This window comes from Gracilinanus agilis, chromosome 4, assembly GCF_016433145.1.
Source record: "Gracilinanus agilis isolate LMUSP501 chromosome 4, AgileGrace, whole genome shotgun sequence".
NCBI classification, from domain to species: Eukaryota; Metazoa; Chordata; class Mammalia; order Didelphimorphia; family Didelphidae; genus Gracilinanus; species Gracilinanus agilis.
In genome coordinates this window covers 140,300,678-140,320,684 of record NC_058133.1, presented here as the reverse complement: position 1 = coordinate 140,320,684, position 20,007 = coordinate 140,300,678, and the positions used below count along the sequence as shown (strand labels likewise).

The 20,007-nt window shown below is 36.8% G+C and overlaps 1 protein-coding gene and 1 long non-coding RNA gene across 2 annotated transcripts; one reads left to right on the top strand and one right to left on the bottom strand.

Moving 5' to 3' along the window:
- Positions 1-431: 431 nt before the first annotated feature.
- On the top strand, positions 432-17,574 carry LOC123243585 (cytochrome c oxidase assembly protein COX20, mitochondrial). Its single transcript, XM_044671590.1, has 4 exons — positions 432-782; positions 14,528-14,642; positions 14,752-14,815; positions 15,627-17,574. Exons 1-4 carry the CDS (start codon positions 741-743, stop codon positions 15,766-15,768), a joined length of 363 nt encoding a protein of 120 aa, XP_044527525.1. The 5' UTR covers positions 432-740; the 3' UTR covers positions 15,769-17,574.
- On the bottom strand, positions 14,998-19,012 carry LOC123243586. Its single transcript, XR_006506040.1, has 3 exons — positions 18,140-19,012; positions 16,370-16,436; positions 14,998-15,253 (listed from the first exon to the last, which is right to left on the bottom strand). It is a non-coding gene; the product is annotated as an uncharacterized LOC123243586 (long non-coding RNA).
- Between the last annotated feature and the right edge of the window lie 995 nt (positions 19,013-20,007).

Here is a 20,007-nt window from a genome sequence, read left to right as displayed (position 1 = left end):
ACCAGAAGGACGACGAGAGGCCGAGGAGAACTTCTCAAAGTGGCCCTAGAAAATCTTTGGGCAGCTGGTGACGTAACATGGGGGGGTGGGGTGCCGCGCGGTAATCCGCTCCCTAACTACTGCGGACCGAGAGGACGCGGATCTGGCCTCAGAGGACAATGCGCCATTATCTCGTCCCTCCCCCACTCCTACCATTCCAAGCCCTTTCGCCGCTTTTCCCGCCCCGCGCGCGCTCCCTCTAACCACCCCCACATTCTCTAGCACGCGCATACGCGCGCACGACGGTTGGGGAAGGATGAGGAGAGAACTGTGGTTGCCAGTGCAGCATCCCCTCCCCCTCCCTCTCCCGGGACTTTGGTGGCGCGGTTGCATCATAAGGCATTTCACACACACACACACACACACACACACACACCTCTCCATCAGCCGACCCGTTAGTGTGCAGCGGGGAGGCAGCGTTAGGAAGAAACCTTGGGGAACGTGTGACCCATTTCAATGAACAAAGGATTTGTTTATTACCAAGGCGACCGCAGGCCACTTCGAGAAGCACTGCAGTGCGATGGTGCAGCTTCTAAAATGGCGGACGTAGTGTTGGCAAGGGCGGAGGGAGGGCGGCAGGAGACAGAGAACTGGGGAGGACCCAGAAAAAGAGCTCGCGGGGGAGCGCGAGAGCGTCAGCTCTAGGCGGTACTTCCCCTTCGTCTCGGTGGTAGCGAGGCGTGCGGCACGGGCTCGTCATCATGGCAACTGAGACCGAGGCCGGGGAACCCGGGAAGGGGAAGGTAACGGGAAGGGTGGGCCGAGCGGAAGGGGGAGCCCAAGCGCCTAGCCTGGGCCTGCGGAGCCCGCCCGATCAATCGCTTCCGTCGTCTCCTGGGCCCAGACTGGGACCCCCGCGGTCGGGGAAAGGGCGGCAGCCGTGAGGGAGAAGATGAAATGCTCAGGGTCAGGGTTTATGCGGAGCCTGCCGATCGCACGTGGGTAGCTAGAGCATGATAACTCCCTGCGTGGGCCCACGGGATTCTAGTATTCTTTGGCTTGGCTTTCTCTCCATTTTTAGGCACCCGAATTTCGCTTGTCAGGCATGAGTTAAGACTTACCTGAATGATAATGTAATAAAACGATGAAAAGTGCACAAAGAGTGCGCTGCCTCCCCACAGGCTAGATTCTGAAGCCTAGCATTGCTTTTTTTAACAGAGGTTGGAGTGTTGGGGAAGGGGAAGTGAGTCGTTAAAATTTGTTACTTTGTTACAACCCATTATCTTCACATGTTAAGTATCATAGGGATAGGGACTAGACGGGTTATTTCCTTGATGTAAGGCTGGATTTTTTTCTTCCCATTGAGAAATCTTGTCTAAATGCGGATGGACACCTTAATCTAGTGGCCTGGCTTCTAGAGCAGAAGTGTCAAGCCACCACAGCAAGGAATACTCCTGATGCCCAGGAATCAAAATGCAATTTTTAGAATTTAATATGGTTTTTCTAAGTCATTAATATGCAACCAGTATGGGTCTTTAATGGAAAATTTAGTGGCCCCCAGAAATCAGGTAAAACCTTGAACCCAGATTTTTCTAATTTCAAGGCCCTCTCTCCATCCACTAGGTAAACCAGCATACAGTAACTATACCTTTACTAGTTTAGTAAATTAAATTTTATCATCAAGGATTTAGGAAGCCTCAATTGTGTGCAAAAACACTGGGAACACAAAACAACATTGAATGTATGGAGAAAACATAAGGGCAGGCACCTGGAAATTAAGAAAGGGTTCTGGTAGGAAGGCCCATTTAAGTTAGGAGCTCCAAGAGGCAAAGGTAAGGGACAGCACAAGTCAAATATGATGGACAACCTGCAGTCATGGGAGAGGGACAGCTAGGTAGCACAGTGGACTCCAGACCAGGAGTCTGGACCTGTTCAAATGTGGCCTCAAGGCCCTGCCTAACCAAGTGAGATCCTGAGCAAGTCACTTGACCCTTATTGCCAAACCCTTGCTGCTCTTTAAATACTAAGATTAAAAAAAAAAAATGTTTGGCAAAATCATGGGGGTAGAATATTATATAGAGTAAGTAGACCGTTGGAAGTGAAACATTATTTGAAGCTGAAAGGCTGGGGCCAGATGGAGAAGGGCTTTAAATGCCAAAATAATTATTTTTTATATTTTTTGAATGAAAAGTTGATAACACGAGTGATTTTGATTCACATACAACCACAGCAATTTGTTCAGATTTTATTTTATGGAAATTGTTCCAAGCCACACTGTAGGTACTAAACTTTTAATAACTACTAAATTGGAGAGATAACGAGTCAAACTAAGGATATAAGGTCTAACATAGTGAGCAAGCTCTCATCAAAACCAAATAATATCTCAGTCTGTATGGGGCAATTCTAATTGCATTAGGTTATTATCATAAAGATCATTCTGAAATTTTCAATCATCTGCTGTGCTCACAGATGAGAGATTTCCTATTTTTTAATGAGTTAGGTAATCAGGAATACAGATATTAGAAATATTCTTAATACTTTTAAAGTACATGACACTGAAATATGTATATTTTAATATAAATCTAAGAATAAAGATAATAAACACTATCTTTTATCTTAAATTTAAAAATGAAATCCCTAATATACAACTGTTACTTATATTTTTAATGTTTGACCAAATTTTATTATGTGCTCAAAAAATGTAGGTGATTTCTCAAGATGTGGTATTTTATTTTTTTTACATTGAATCTTATGTACTTAAAAAGCATAGTGGAAATCTGGCACCCAGAATTCCAGACCAGACTTTGTAATGGACACTATGATCTTGATCAAGTCAACACTTAACCTGTTTCCTCAACTGTAGGCAGGAATTAATATTCTCTCTCAGGGAGTTGTTAGATAAATGACTAAAATATTTGAGAAATGAAAAAAAGTGTAAGTCAGTACTAGACAGATGCAAGCATGATGTAGTTGCAAGGGTTTTTTTGCTTTGGGCAGGGGGAAATTGTGACTATCTTCAATAGTAGATATGAGGGACAGCTAGGTAATTCAGTGGATTAAGAGCAAGGCCTGGAGACGGGATATCTGGGTTCAAATGTGGCCTCAGATACCTCCTAGCTCTAAGTCCCTGGACAAGTCACTTAACCCTGAGCCTTTACCCCTACCTCTTACCACTCTTCTGCTTTAGAACCAATACACAATAAGGATTTAAAAAAAAAAAAAAGTTAAGTATGTTACTGATGCAAGTAGGAGTGGCTTCTAAATCTCATCAGGATGTGATCTAATTAATCTTTGAGATATAGTAAATGAGGGTGGTCTGCAAAGAATCTTAAAAAACAGAAGCTATCTACAATTCGAAGGAATTTTTAAATGACCAATATTGGTAATCTAGACAAAAATATGGAGAATAGATATTTTATCAAATTAACTTTGATACTTTGAGAACTCTTAACTCGGCTCTACTTCAGGGCTAATCAAATAAATTTCTGACATAATTTGTTTTAACAGTTATCCTACAAGTTATCTCCCATTGTGAGCTACTGATTCTATTTTATGAATCTTGTCTGAATTTGATTGTGATTTAATTCTTAGCTTTGTGTTAAAATCAAGTTGCTGAGATACAGAGCTGAAAAGCAGATAATAGTACAGCAATCAGTACAAAATAATTACTTTTACTTTTTTATAGATTTTTTGTGTCTATACAAATCATTCCCTTCTACTTGGGCATTATCTCTGAATAACTTGTGATATAACTTGAAGATGAATTTCCTTTATACTTTGATGTATAGCTTCTATGAATTTTGGTTTAATTAAGAAAAAACTTAGTGAAATTCTGGTGATGAGCCTTTCAGCAATAGTTAATTAGATTGTAGTTTGTTTTCCATTAATTACATTTTAGTCTTGAGATTTAAGAAGCGCATTTAAAGAGTATTTTGTTGTTTTTCCCAGTGTCAGAATTATGCCTTATTTTCATTCATCAGAACTATGTTTCCTCATATTCCCCTCTCCCTGCAATCAAAAAAGGCAGGTTTGATAGATCATTCCATCAACAAGTATTTATTAAATACCTATGTGCTCTCTGCACTTGAATACTAAATTAATTGTGAAATAGTTCTTGCCTCCAAGAAGTTTACATTCCAATATGAGAGAAATATAGTTATACAATTCAGTTGTGAGATGAGTATTGAGAAGGCACTGGTGACCAGGTGAGGGGACCAGGAAAGACCTCCTGCAGTAGATGGTTCACAAGCCACATGAGTCTTGAAGGAAACCAGGGATTCCAACAGGCAGAAGTGAAGGCGCAGAGATGAACTTTTCTAAGAGGAGTGGCAAGTGGGCCAGAATATAGCTGAATCATGCTTTACAGTAGATTGTGTGGATGGGGTTATGAATACCACTAGACTATCTTTATTCTGGCAAAATAATAGTCAGATTTACATGTAAGATTTTTTTTTTGCCCTTTTATAATTACTTTATGCAGCAGATTGCTGCCTAGCATGATTTTGGTCATGTCTTAGGAATATTAATTTTTCTCATAAAAGACACATTTTTCCCCATGAGGTTGCAGTTAATAAAGACCAGAGAAATGTTAACCAAGTAGTTACTGTAAATAGAAATAACTCAAAGCTACCTTTCATGGGAACCTCTATTACTTTCTATTTCTATTAAAAATCTTTCAAAATACACTTTACATGCAGAAGATAGTGCTACTGAATTACAGATTAACACTGCTTTAAATTGGCTGCCATCTAACAATCTGAATTGGACACCTTGAGTCTAATTATTCTCCACATTAGGAAGTTCAGATGATTTACTAGCAATGACTTTAGGTTAAATAGGTTAGTATGCCAAAAAAAAGTGATAGTAAATGATTTGCCCAAAGTCACAGTATCAAGTGCCACCCCAACTGTTTTCTATCTGCAATGAGGATAAAACCTATAGGAAATGGAATTTATTTGGAGTATTATCAGTCAATAAACAATTGTTATCCCCTACGAAAGTAGAGCACAGTGCTAAGTACTGGTGTTATAGAAGCTAAAGATGGCCCCTACCCTAAAGAAACTCACATTCTAATGGGAGGGAAAAGCAAACAAAAGGCTTCCTACAGAAGCTTATGTTTTCATTACACTTGAAGTCAGGAGAGCCAATAGGCAGAGATCAGAGAAGAGAGCAAGCATTTTAGGCTTGGGGACAGCCAGAGAGCCAGAGAAAAGCTCCAGGAGCTACAAAAGGGGAGTATTTTATTTGATTAAGAGCCTAAGTCCAGTGCCACTAGATCAAAGCGCATGTGGCAAGAACTAAGTATAAAAACACTAGATGAGGCAGTTTTTTGGGAGAATAGGATGGAGTGGGGTCACATGCAGGGGAAGGAATGAGTTTTAGTAAGATTAGCATTTTATATTGTCATTGTAGCCTCATAACCCTTGGTACAACCCCACTTAACAGATGAGATTGATGTTGAGTTAATTTAAAAGACTTACTTACCTGTGTTACACAGCCAGTAAGTAGGTGTCTGAGGCAAGATCTGATCTTGTCTTCCTGACTTACAGGTCCACTACCCATGCCCCATGCCACCTAGCTGACTCTTATGTTTTAAAATACAAAAGATTTAAACAGAAACCATTTATATCAAAATAACGAAATAACAAATTCACAGGCCTCAAGTTAAGAACTCTTGCTCTAGCAGTGATTCCCAAAGGTGCATTTATCTTTCCTATTAATTGCTATTAGAATTTTTAAAAAATTAATTTCCAGGGGGCTAAGTAATATTTTTCTGGAAAGGGGGCAGTAGGCCAAAAAAGTTTTGGGACCACTGCAGTGAGGGAATAGGTTACTGAAATCATAAAAACTACTTACCTGCTAGTCCTAAAATTTTAATATTTTGAGTATTTTGTTTAAAGATGCCAGGGTAATACTAATTGGAATTTTATCTGGCTATATTGAAAGGTTCGGTGCATATGGACAAAATTAAGAAATTTTTAAGCCACCCCTTCAGGAATACTTTTTGTTCACAATGAAGGATTCCCTTTTTTACTAATATAGGCTGGTAAAACTTTGAATGAAGGCTAACAATTTTAAATTACCTGCCCCATGAAGAAAGTGGAAGGAAAAGTAATCAATAGACAATAAGAAAAAACTTGGCATCTGTTATGACTGTTTATCCTCCACCTAACCTATACATACCCAACTTGCCTGAAAGCGGTTGTTTGGATGTTTTAGGTGTGTTTTAGGCAAGGCAGTTAATTCTGTTGTCTGGCATTTCAGATTGGGTTAAAATTACCTTACCACTGAGGCATCAGTTAAAGATTTGAGCCAAATTGGCCCTACTGCCTGTTCTCCATATCCATCTTTTTATGCATCCCCCTGATCCCAACCAGGGTCTTTCCTCTCCTCTGACTCTTAGAATTCCTACCTTCCTACAAAACCATAGCTTAAAAGGTAGCTTTTTTGTTTCTCTAGTTACTGTGCTTCTTGTGGAACTTACTTTGCATACATCTAGATTTCTATGTGTACATAGTTTCCCTCCAATATATAAAATTCCATGAGGGCAGGAACTATTTTATCTTTCTATATACCTACCATCTAGATCTAGTATAAAGTGTTTACTATAGATTTTCTGTTGAATAAATGTCTACTGTTAGCTATCACATTGTGTGCTAAGCACTGAGGTCTTGCAAGATTAAACTTTAAATACTAAAAGTTCCTTAAGGGGGTTATAACATAGTTGGAGAAATACCTAATGAAACAATTATCCCATGGCATAATTACTAGATATAAAGGTTCAAAGTATTTCAGTTCTGCCCTATATTACCTATGTAACCTTAGGCATATCATTTAAATCTCTCTAGATTTAATTTCCTCATCTGTCAAATTAATTTTTGAACTAAATGACCTCAGGATCTTTTTGAGCTCTAAATCCATGATCCAAAGGAAGAGATGAGCATGACTGTTCAGGGAAGGCTTGGAGGAGTGGCTTGAACTGGAGCTTAAAAGGATTGGTAGAGAGGATTGAGTACATTACAGCTGGAAACAATATGAACAAATATTTGGATTGGGCAATTATTGTATCTCTGCTACTTGGATTTTGGAGGATCCTGGCTAATAGGGATAGAACAAGGGTATGAGGTCACACAGGCATGTGGCTGTCATGAGTCACCGAGTAGTGATCTAGGTTGGGGAAAAGAACAGGCATTTAACTTATGTTAATTTTGTCTCATCTTAATACCTTCTTTACCTATCTAAATAGGTACAAACACCATCTAAAAAATACTGGTCTTGATTTTCAGGGCCCAGCTGGTAGGTACTCTGTTTTCTGGGTGGGGAAATTATATCCCTTAGATATTTTGAGATGACCCAGTAAGATAAAACCATTAGGTTGTGATCAGAAATGAGAAGCATTCATTTACTTAATAATTTAATTAATAGTAACCAGGAACATAAAACATTTCCCCAACCAAGGCAGCAATCTCTTCCTGACTTGGTCAGAGAATAGCAGTGACACAAAATGGGAAAGGGGGTGGGAAGCACCTCCTTGCACCACATAGCAATATGAAGAGTGACTGGGCCAGCAGATGAGCACTGAGAAAAACCACACTGGATAGTGGGAAGTTTATGGCTTTATTAGAGAAAGGAATTTTCCTACTTTTTTCCAACAAGTAGCCTGTCTGGAAGATTAAAGAGTTCTGGAATTAATATTAATGCTTATGTTTCCAAGACCCGTTGCCCTTCATTTTCCTAGAACATAGATCAATATATGTAGAGGGTGTGTGTGTGTGTGTGTGTGAATGCAGAAAATGCTCCAACTTATAGTAACTCATAAGCTTCAAAAACCCTTCCAACACTCACTTCCACCAGCAAACTTCTCATTTCTGATCACAACCTAATGGTTTTATTTTCCTAGGTCATCTCAAAATTATCTAAAGGACATAATTTCCCCACCTAGAAAACAAAACAAAATTTATTGTATATCTCTGGTCAGGGAAGCTCATTACTCTTCTCAACAGTTGCAGCCTTGGGTAAGCCTCCTAGGAACTGAGAACATTCAGGCAACTCCTATTTACATATTTCTCAACTACTAAACTTGTATAAAATTCTACCACCACTTATTAGCTTCCTTTTTCTTGTGTCACTAACAGAATTCTTGAATGTTGTGCTCTTACCCCTATTCTCACCCCACTCTCACAAGTCGCATGCTTTTTAATTGCATGATTTTGCTTTTTGAAAACTCAATTATCAGATTCTAGAGATCTGACCCCTATGTAAAAACAAGATATATACAGGACAAATTGAATAATGCAATAGTATTGAAGACCAGGAAAGGCTTTTTTCCAAAAATGTTGGAATTTGAAGGCCAAAAGACAATATAAGGGAAAGCATTGGGAATTAATATCTAATGAAAAACACCCTTTAGTCCGGAGATGGTGTGTCTTCTTTGAGGAACAGCAATGCCAGCCAATATTGTGGAATATCAGAATATTTAGGAGTAAGGTGTAAGAAGGATGAAAAGGCAGGGAGGACTATGAATGGCAAAGAATTTATTTTTGATCCTAGAGCCACTCACCGTTACTGACTGGGGGTATTGTTAGACTTGTGCTTTAGGAAGATTAATTTGACAGAACACAGAAGGGACTGGAGTGAGGACAGACTTGTGGCAGGGAGACTAACCAGCAGTTGGAATAGTCCAGGTGCAAGATTGACAGCCTGTAGTAGGGTGGTGGCAGTGTAGGAGAGGAGCAGTCCTCAGTGGTAATAGGGAAGGTTAGAAAACGGGCAAAGTGGGAAAATCTGTCAGTTTTGGACATGTCCAAAATGCCTATGGGACATCCAGTTTGACATGTTTAAAAGGCAGTCAGAAAAGTGAGAGGTTAGGGCTGCTAAGTGGACCAGAGAATCATCAGCAGAGATCATTGAAACCCTGAGAGCTAATGAAATGGGCTAGAGAAAATATCGTTATCAAAGGCTTCATTCAGAGAAGTGGAGAAAAATCAGGTGAGGGTTTTTTTGAGGATGTGCAGATGATGAAATATGGGATCAGCTCTCTGTGGGAAAGGAGTTTGCTAAAGAGAGATAGGTGAATGAGATAGTGGCAGAATGTGCCTGGGTGATGTGACATGAGGAGATGGGACTCAAGTCGATTTTCATGGTTTCTTCAAATAGATTATAACTCCTTAAAACAGGAACTGCCTATTTCTTCTAGTTCACCTGTATCTTGTATTACTAGATGCTCAGGTGGTCAGAGAATCACATAATTTCAGTCAGCCAGTCAAATAATTCTCAAAAGGAGTCCATTCTTCATAAGTGCTAAGAGGTTGTGATTTGCTGAGGAGAGGTTCTAGCTAGGACACTATCTGAGGTTCTGGTCTTATGGATCCCAAGTTTAGCACTTTATGGACTTGGCCCATATAGCTGCTTCCTTATGGTTAGATATAATTGTTACTAATTTTTTTCTGATATCAAATCTTAATTTGCCTTTTCCCATCCTTTCTGATTCTGCACTCCAAACAGAACAAATCTCAATTCCTCTTCCAGTACCAGGCCACATAGTAATTTATGTAATAACTGCTTCATTGATTTGACTCAACATGATATGCTTGTTAATCAACCAGCACACAATTAAGTATTTATAATATTTTGTGCTCACCAATCTTCTCTTTTCCAGAGTAAATATCTCTGGGTTCTTCAGAGAACCTCCTGAGGCATAATCTCAAAGCCTTTCACCATTTTACTTGCTGTCCTCTGGATGATCTCATTTGTTAATGCCCACACAGGGACTCTACATGTGCTTCAACCAGGGTAGAGATAATCACTTTCTTCTTGTTGAAGTGCAAGTTACCATTCCAACTATTTATAGAAATGAAGTTTTTGAAGTTGCTAATTTAGGCAAAAAGATATACAATTTCCCTTTTATACCCTCATCCAAACAACACTGAAATCGACTATCCCTTTATTTTTTTGTTCTGCTCAATATAGTATGTGAAATAGTATACTGCTTCTCCCCAAGATCTTCATCTGAATAAAAAGCCTCTAAGGAGATCTCATGTCAGGGTATTTTTAAAATATATCTTGGTTCGGTAGTTTGTTACCAACAAACTCGGTATATTATAGACATATGCAGCTATTTTACTGCATGGCTGCTAAGTCATGCACAGGAAGGGTAATTAAGTACACCTACAAATCAAAACACAGCTGTTGGGTCTAATTTTAGGACAACTATCCTTGATAGCATCCTTTAAGAGTCTTTTATCTTGCTATATAAGCAAAAAAGCCAATAGTATATAGCCGATTTGGGGGAAAAGCAGAAATTTTTCCTTCTTTCAAGACTAGGGATGCTCTTTGACAGGCATTTACCTAGACAAATAAAACTTTTCTACTCTTTCTAACCTTGCTCCTTTCTTTAATCTTCTCACTTATACCTAAAGAAACTTCTTTCTTTGTACTCCCTCAAATGATTTGATAAAAATAATCCTTTGTTATTGTGATTTCTAATCATTACCAGTTTTTAGCATGCTTAGTTTTAGCACGGACAAGTGGCTAAGAGAAGATTATGTGGCACTTAATGATTTTGTTTTTATTTTTTTTAATCTGAACTCTTTGTTCAGATAATTCAAATAATTTAAAATTTTAGATTAGTTTTAGAATCCAAATTAACTTAGTAGAATTTGTCTAAAATTAATTTTGCCTCAGTTTTCTAAACAAATTTTTATGGGATATTTAGAACAGCCATTTCAAACAGTTTGCTATGTCAGCCCCCCAATTACACAAAGAAAAGGATATGTTAAGAGTTGCTGCAATACCAGTAATTTCATATTTCCATAATGCTTTAAAACTCACATTTCTTTACAACACTGTGATAAGTAGATATTTGATATCTGTTCTCATTAGTATAGGAAATTCCAGAAACCTGCAACTGTTTTACAACTTGTATCTTAGAAGTTGTCTGGGGAAACCGAGAATAGGTGAATTGCCTGTGTTTAGAGCTAATATTTGTCAGACGTGGGTCTTAAGCTGAGATTTTCCCAATTCCAGGGGCGTGTTACCTTAACTATCCACATTTTATATGAGGAAACTGAGAGGTTCAGGTGAAATGAAATAAATTAATAATGGTAACATAACTAGAAATGATCTGATTATGATGGAACCCAGGCAACTTGACTTCCAAGCCAGGGCTTTATTCACTACACTAATTGGAAGAGCAGAAGGGTTTCATTTAGCTCTACATAACTGTATTTGTGACTTCAAAGACAAGACACTTCACCTCATGTTCCTTAGAGTGATACAGAGGTCATCCACCACTCTCATTTGACAGATAAAGAGATGCATGCCCAGAGATGGTTACTGAGGGTATTTAATAAAAGACCCTTAAGAGCCTCCATTTCCTCATCCGTGTGAGAAGCTAGACTGGTTAAGTGCCAACAGTTCTTTTCCTGAACTCTTGTGATCCTAAAGGTGTTGGGTAGCCTGTGCCCTACAGAGTAGGAGCAAAGGGAACAAACCTGCAAGGAGTGTGATTTAAATAACATAAAGTAGTATTTGATAAATATCTACTTCCTCATAATCCTTTGCTAATCTTCATGAGCTCTTCTGTTCATCCTTTTCTTACTTTACCTTTTCATGTGTTCTCTTTTACATGACTTTCACTTGTAATACAATTTAATTTTTCCTGGATACTTTTGTAGTTCTGCCACACTCACTATCTGTCTGCAGAACTAAACCAGTGAAGGCAGAGCCAGCTAGGAACCCTTGATTTGGAACTGAATGCTGTCTCTGTTTCGATTTCACCTTTTTTCGTTTCCAAAATAAATACTTGATGAGGCAACTTCTAAGTTCCCTTTCAGCATGAAATTTATGCTTCTTTGAAACCGCAGTTTCCTCATCACCTGTAACATGGCAGGAATTATACTTGTACTATCTTTTGCTTTCACATAGAGCTTTTCACATGCATTATCTCATCTGATTTTTCACAATAGAAATAAGTCAAATGCTTAATCAGTAATCCAGTCCATAGTCAAAGACCTGGTAAAATCCTTTAAAAGACTCTGTAAGGAAGAAACAGCATCCTGTAGTAAGAGAAACACTAAACATTGGTTATCAGGTAGCAGTTCTGCCTGTTAGTAATGAACTGTGTGATTTTGGATAAGTCCCACTTCTCAGGCTGGGGTTGATCCATGATGATCCATAAAGGGGCAGAATGAGGTTGGATGACATGATAACCTGCTTTCTTCCTATTCTTGTATTCTGTGGGTCTATCTGGGTAGACAGATACTGATGCAAATACAATTCCTGCCATGTTATAGATCTCAATGGTCTGCTTTTCAATTCTTGAGTTTGACCGTTCCTGTCCAAGGTAGGGTAACCAAACATCCATGTTTACATAAACACTCAACAACTCAAGTTTTCTTTCTCTGTTCATCACAGTTGATCACCTTATTTGGTAAGAAATCTTCTGGCATCATTTTTAAGAGTGACAAAAATCAGCTGTTCAAAATCATGAAAAGAATCAAATTGGACCATTCTTAAAAAGTTATTTCTTAAACTTATTTAGATAATTTACACCCTCTAGGTTCTGAATGGACTTTTCAAACTATTCTGATACATAGTGATAATTTCAAGTTACTGTCTATGTTGTCTATTTGGCAATTAACCAGGTACTATTTTGTGACATTTCTTTATAGTATTTTTTGTACTGATATTTATTCTATGTATTGTTCCAGAAAAATATAATTTAGGCTCACTGAGCAAAGAAGTCTTTCTTATACTAGTTATTCAAAAGTCATCATAGCTATCATAGCTTGTTTTTGTTTTTTTATTCCCCATAGTGGCTAAAAGTCTCTTTTTTATAATAGATAAGACACTTTTTCAGTTCCAAGAATCCTTTTTTTCAAAATTAATTCAAGTGCAGTTAGGTGGCCCACCTGGAGTTGAAAGAATCAGGATTCAAATCTAGCCTCACCTAGCTGTGTGATCCTGGGTAAATCACTTAACCCCAGTTAGCTCCTGCCCTTCTGTCTTAAGAATTGTTACTAAAGGAATTATGCAGCAGGGCTAAGGGGGATTGGGGGGAGAGGGAAAGAACATAAAATATGTAACTAGGGGAAAATATTCAAAATAAAAATAAAAAAAGAATCATTACTAAGAAAGGGTTTAAAAATAAATTAATTTCACAAGAAAAAGCCATTTATAAGGTCATTTCAAAGGCACAGAGGGGTTGCAAAATCTGCACTGGTAAAAGATACTACAGAAATCAGGAAAATAACAGAAATTACTACTCTCTTTAATTTGTTTTGCTGTTATATTATCAGGTAAAGATTGTGAGAAAAACTTTAAAAAACACTAATTAGATTATTTGAGACCTTAGAGAGCATTTTACAGATGATAAAGTTAAGACTAGTGACTTACCAATGTGTGTATACCTTGTTACTGGCAGAGCAAGATTTATAGTCCACATCTCCTGACTCATTGCTCCTTCTATTCATCACAATGTGTTAATTTAAAAAAAAAACACCTTTACCTTCTGGTTTTGAAGTAACAGTAAGTATCAGTTCCAAGGCAGAAGAAGAGTAAAGAGTAGACTTGGGGTTAAGTGACTTGCCCAGGGTCACAAAGCTCTTAGACAGTGTCCACAGCCAGATTTAAACCCAGGACCAAGTCTCTAGACTTGGCTCACGCACTCACTCTCTCTCTCTCTCTTCATTGAGCCACCTAGCTGCCTGCCCTGTGTTAACTTTTAATAATACCCATTTCCTCTTAAAGATATTTTTCTTTCAGACAAATCAATCTGTTAAAAGTTCCCTGACCTTCTGGCCATTTATTTTCCTGAAGTTCCAAAAGCAGCTAATGCTTCTATTTGGGACTAAGCACTAAGCTAGTAAGAAGCCTTAATAGACAGCAAAAACAAACACAAAAGAGGATAATAGGTAAATGAATTAAAAGCAAATGTGATTTTGCTACAAAAAGTAATACAGAATAGCATTTTAATATCTCTAATCTTAGCAATTTTGGTACAAGATAGAGTTCCATGTATAAATATGTGTGCATTTTGCTCCAAACCACTTGCTAAATTCAACACTAACTTTACATTTTCAAAATTGGACAATTAAGTAGCCCACTCCCCTATGGGGATTGAGGGAAAAGCACAATCTTTTTTTCTTCCCCCCCCCCAGTATTTTAAAATCCACTATAGTAATTGCTTGGTAAGACATTCATGTGAATGAGGCTTTCTGACCAAGATTTATTTCATATTCAATAAATTTACTGTCCATTTAACACAACGTCACATATTGTGTGCCATGGGGTTTATGGCCCCATAACATGAGCTGGATGATAAAGGAACACTGTTGGCTTTTGTTCACAACCCTAGAAAACATAGTAGCAGTTGAATTTTTTAAAGGAATAACTTCAAAGGTTGAAAATATTTAAATTCAAAATGTAATGGGAAGATATTGTGCATGATCCATCTCTACAAAATAAACCTGAAATGGAAAATATTTCCTTTTTTCAAATTTGATCTCTCCCCCCTTCCCCCCCCCCCCCCCGTTTCTTTTAATTCCAGCCTTTTAAGCTTCTAGGAATTTTGGATGTCCAAAATGTACCCTGTGCAAGAGATTCTGTACTCTGTGGTTCATTAGGATCTGTTGTAGCTGGCTTCGGACATTTTTTATTAACCAGTGAGTATTTGCACTTTTAAAAAAATTGTATATATCCATATGAAATGTCTTTCTAGTTGCAATAGTTTCAGAGATTAAAAATTAACATCTGGGTGATATTTATTTACAGGTAGAGTTAGAAGATCTTGTGATGTTGCAGTAGGAGTATTTATTTTGGGAACTTTAGGAAGCTGGTATGTATAATGTTTGTCTATTTTGTATGTATCTCTATTTTCTAAACAGACCTACATACATCATGGTGCTCAACATCTCTTAAATAAAATCTAAGCTACTCTCTCTGTAATAAGGAATGCAGTTTTAAAATCTGTTATCAACTTCATTTATCTATTTTTAATAGGAAAAAATGCAGTCTAAATTTTGGTCTTTACATACTTTAATAGACAACCTGAATTTTAACTAATCTGATAAGGAATTTCAAATACAAGTTTAACAAAAATAAAGAACAAATTAATTTTGTAATTTTTAGTCTATAAGTATCAGGCCTTTATTGGCAAAGGCTAATATAAGAGCCTATCTGTACTGAACTCTTAAATACCTTGTCAAAAAGAAGGGTTTCATTCCTTAGGAGTATGGGCTGTGAGGCTCCCCAAACACAGAAACAGCCATGCAGTCTAAGGAAAATGGCAGAGTAGGAAAATGGTGAAAAGAAAGTTAAGCCAATTTTTCCCCTTGAAAGTTGTAATAAAAAATATTTTTAAATATTTTAGTACTTATAGTGCTAACATTGTTTTGTTTTTTCATTCATGAGTAGCTAAAAATTTGCTATCAGTAAAACTATTATGTACTAAAAAGAATGTTTAGCAGTAGTCACACAAAGCTAAACTTTTCAGTTCCAAATATTTGATTATTTGAAATGGGGATTTATTTTAAATCAGTTATTTCATTTTATGGTAGGAGTCTCATGACAAAAAAAATCAACACAGAAAACTATGTTATAAATTATCACTATTTCAGTAGGAATTTTTGATTAATCTTTCTTAAAAGGTTTCATTGTAGATATAATTTTGCAAAGCAAAGAATCCAACAAAGAATGATCCAAGAAGGAATAAAAAACAAGATTTTGTTTGAAAGCACCCACCTTGATCCTGAAAGAAAAGAAATCAGCACCAAAAGCAGCAATTCTTAATATAGAACAGAAGGCCATGGAACAACTTAAGCCTTGAAATCACGGACTATGAGCAAAAGTTGATCAGCTGTAGAAACGTTAACAGGGACACTTACCAAAAAAACAAACATGGAAATTATTTTCAAAACATCTACAGTATATAAAAGTGGCTAACATTTCATTCTTCTGTATTGTAAATGTCAAACATTTCTGATTGTGCAGCACAATTCCAAATTCATTAGTTTCATGATGGCAAAATTAGTGTTTGGCACACTTGAAAATTGATTGTAGGTTAATGACTTGCTGTGATGTAATAATAATCCTTTTACTGTACAATAGCAAAGGTCTCATCCTCTTTTATCTATTGGAATTAAATACCTTAGCAAGTTATTGAATAGTGTCTAAGATTCAAAAACTTGCTCCTCTGGATTATTCTGAAACTTTAAAAAAAAATCATATCTAATCTTCCCAGTTCAAAATGAGATTGTTTTCATTTGAAGTATGACTATATTGACTGTAAGGTTAGTATTGGATGTTAGATGACCTATTATATACTTTGAGAAAACTTGGACTATAGTCATTTGTTGTTAGAACCCTTAGAAATTTTGGGGAGGTTACTTACCATTAGTTTTTTACTCAGTCTTCATTTCTTTCTCTCATTCAGTATAAGGGTCCATGTCTAGCATTCACTAAATGAAGACACAAAGATGCACTTTTAATATAAATGTGTAAGAGCATTAGAAAAACCCTAAAAACTGAAATACATTTTAAAATCTATTATCCTTTACTAACCCTTTGTCATCCACCCAAAATGGCTTGGAAAAATGAAGATGGTGATGCTTATCAACCCGAGTATTTCTCTTATCAGCTACAATACTTCTTACAAAGACATAACCTCTACCTAAATTCCCTATTCAATTGAGCATATTTTCTAGTTTGGGGATATTAGATATGTATATATATGAAGATATGCACACATATTGTGTACATATAAAATATTTTAACAAGGCTAAATCCATTTTAAGTGTACTAAGGTATGAAGCATTGCTTGCACCCGTTTTTCTCTAGAAATTTCAAGCAAGGCCCCTATCACTAGGGGGAAAAAAATCCCTATGCCTCTATCCAAATTCTCATAGCCTCAGAAGCCAGAAGAAATTAAGGCTGATTCACCCATTTTCAAGGTGAAGAAACAAGTATTTAGTTATTTGCCCAAAGTGTAACAACAGGTGCAGGGCAGAACTAGGACCGGAATCCTGGCCAGTCCCCCCCATCCTCTCCCACAAAGCCCCACACTCAATGCTGCTCTCTTTTCATCTACTTTTTAGAGCTCAAAATCCTTGGAGCTAGGAATGCATATAGGTAGGAAAATGTAGTCTACAGAAAGGGAAGTGTTTTCAACTGGTAGTAATAAAAATCAGTGTTACAAGACAAAACTGGCCCAACTACCAATTCTGTTTCCCTGGGGCAATATAGTTTTCAAAATTCTTTTGGCAGCCAAAGAAATTAAGGTTAGGAAAGGAGGATAGTATAACTGACTTCTTTAAACAAAATACTTTTAAAGTTAAACTGTTCTACAAAGTGTTTTGTCCTTTAATTCTCAAAGAAGAGATTTACTTTTAAATATGTGGAGAAAGGTAGTAGTAGCAGTGTCCCCTTTACTTCTTAAAGCTATCTAGCTTTTTGTAGATTTTAAGAAATGCTTGAACAAATGTTTTAACTACAGGCTTTTTTCCCTTAAGCAACTGTTTTTTATCTTTGGAGTTTTCTCAAAGCCAAGTATCACTACTGATGTTTCTACTTGGCAACCAAAATACTTGGCCATTAGAGAAGAGGAAAAAAACAGCAAGTGGTCTAAGAAATACATTTTTAAAAACATTTCTTCACTGAACTTTCTTCACTGGCCTACTTTATTCCAATGATCAGAAACAGATGATCTGAGACATGCATATATTTACCTATATCTATATCTACAAATAAATGTAAGTGTGGAATAAAGAAAATGGGACTGGAAGCTCTTGGGTTCTTTCTCTAGTTGTGTAATGCTGGATTAATACTCTGGGCTTTAAGTTTTTTTCTCTATATGTAAAATGAAAAAGTGTTGGACTAAATGATCCTCTTAAGCAAGCTAGAGTCCCAAGGAAATAAGTATTCTATGAATGAGATAGAGGTCTTATAGTGAAATATTTTGCCTAAGTTGGACATCAGGATAGATTAGAAAACATAAGGTTGGACAATATTCCACTTAGAAACTTTTCTACTAAACTGACTGGTACTTTTGACTAATTTTGGACATTTAGAACATTTTAGAATGAAATTAGCTGTGACTGTCTGGAAGACTACTTGGGTTTTAAGCCACTTTTTCTATTAATGGTTTTAATAAAGAGACACCTACCTTTTAGAACTAAAAGGCCACCTGGGGCCATCAGCAGCACAATTTCCTTCACATTCCATTAATTCAGAATTTCAGTCTAGGTGAAATGGCAGTAGGTACCAGCTAAACAGCTGATGAAATAGAATGGTGGTAATTAGAAGTTTCAGTGAAAACTATGGCTCATTATCTGTTACAGGTACACAAGGTGTGTAGTGCTTTGATGCTCGTTTCCTTTACCATCCCATCTTCTGCAGTAATTGCTTTTAAAACTCCAAGGAATAGGGCCAGATAGCCCAGGGGGTTTAAAATTAACCAGGAAGCTTTTCTTCAGGCAAATGGTTCAAGACAGACTGAGATTGAAATGACTGAAAGGTGTCACCATGTTTGTTATTTGAGATGAGGTTGGTCCCTTGAGTCTTAAAAGGTGGACCCTTTCATCTACGGTTCTTTTGTGTATTAAAATGCAAGGTTATGAATCTTAACCAAATCTAGGTTCAACCTTGTAATTATCTTCTTAAACTTAACACGAGACCTCTTTTGAGGCCATTTCGATGTTATATTGCTATGTAATCATGGACATTTGTTTCTCTTTAGTTTTATTGCATCTTCCAAATGGCTCATTTTAGTGACACCTTGGAATGTTGTGCTCCATAGGAAATTATTCTATCATTGCTAAATAGAGTAAATATTGTAGCAAACTAGAATTCAATCCTGTAACTTTCAGATACACAAACTAAAGATTATCGAAAATCTCAAAAATCTCTTTAAAAATTGCTTCCAATTAAAATAACACGTCCTGTATAAAAAGCCTTTAAACTTCCTTTACCAAATAATCTTAAACTTTTGCAAGAGAATGTTTTAAAGTGATGCCCTTAAATGTAATAAAAGGTTAATAATGCCATTTTTCCTATTGCATTCTTACCATCCTATTTTTACTTTTTCAATGCTAAGAATTGTTCTTCACTTAAGTGATCAGTAGAATGGACAAAAAGAATCAGGAGCCAAAGGGACTTGTCATAGCTTTGCCACTGTATTGTTTCACTAGATAGTAGGTTAGATGGATTTCTAATGTTCCTAACCCTTTTGGGTCCAAATTCTGATTCTGACATTTTAAATTACTTGTTTAAGACAAGAACAGCACAGTTCATTTTAGAGGTATGTGCTCAGGTGATTATTCAAAGTACTCTCCTTTATTCAGTTATTTAGCAAAAACAGGTTATTTTTTTATCTGCTTGGCAAGTGAGACCATCACTGTATTACTGCCAATTTTCACCACTCTTTGTGGTGGGTTATCTTCTATTGAATGAGCAACATTTTTAGTTTGCTATTTCAAAACAAACTTCTGAACTAAAGGTTTTGCTTAAGAAAATTCTTCAGTTTTTTTAACAGATTTACAAATTTTACTTTGGAATCTGAAAGGCATGTTTGTCATTTTTTTAAAGTGTCCATTACCTTATCTTGGAAGAAAGACTGCATTCATCCAGGAATATGTGAAAGCTACATGTGGAATCAGCACTGATTGCTTCTTACAAATTTTTCCAAAGTAAAGTTTAGTTGCATTCCAGTATTGGTAATTTATATATAAGATTTCAAAAAATCCATGATTTCCTCCATGTGGATACTCCCTTTACCAATGCAGATGACCCAAACTCAGTGCATCAGTAGATGGTATTCTTAAAATGTGTGGGTAAAATACTTGTTACCCAGTGGGCAACCGTGAGGAATCTCTCAATTTTAGCTAAGTTGGTCCTCACATCATAGTGAGCTTTTTCCTATCGTGGTAAGACCTGCCAGAATATGCACCTTACTGGCATAGCTGTCAAGGACCCAGCTTCATCTTCATGCCATGATGAGGCTTCAGCCTAAGACCTTATTGGAAATCTAAGGAG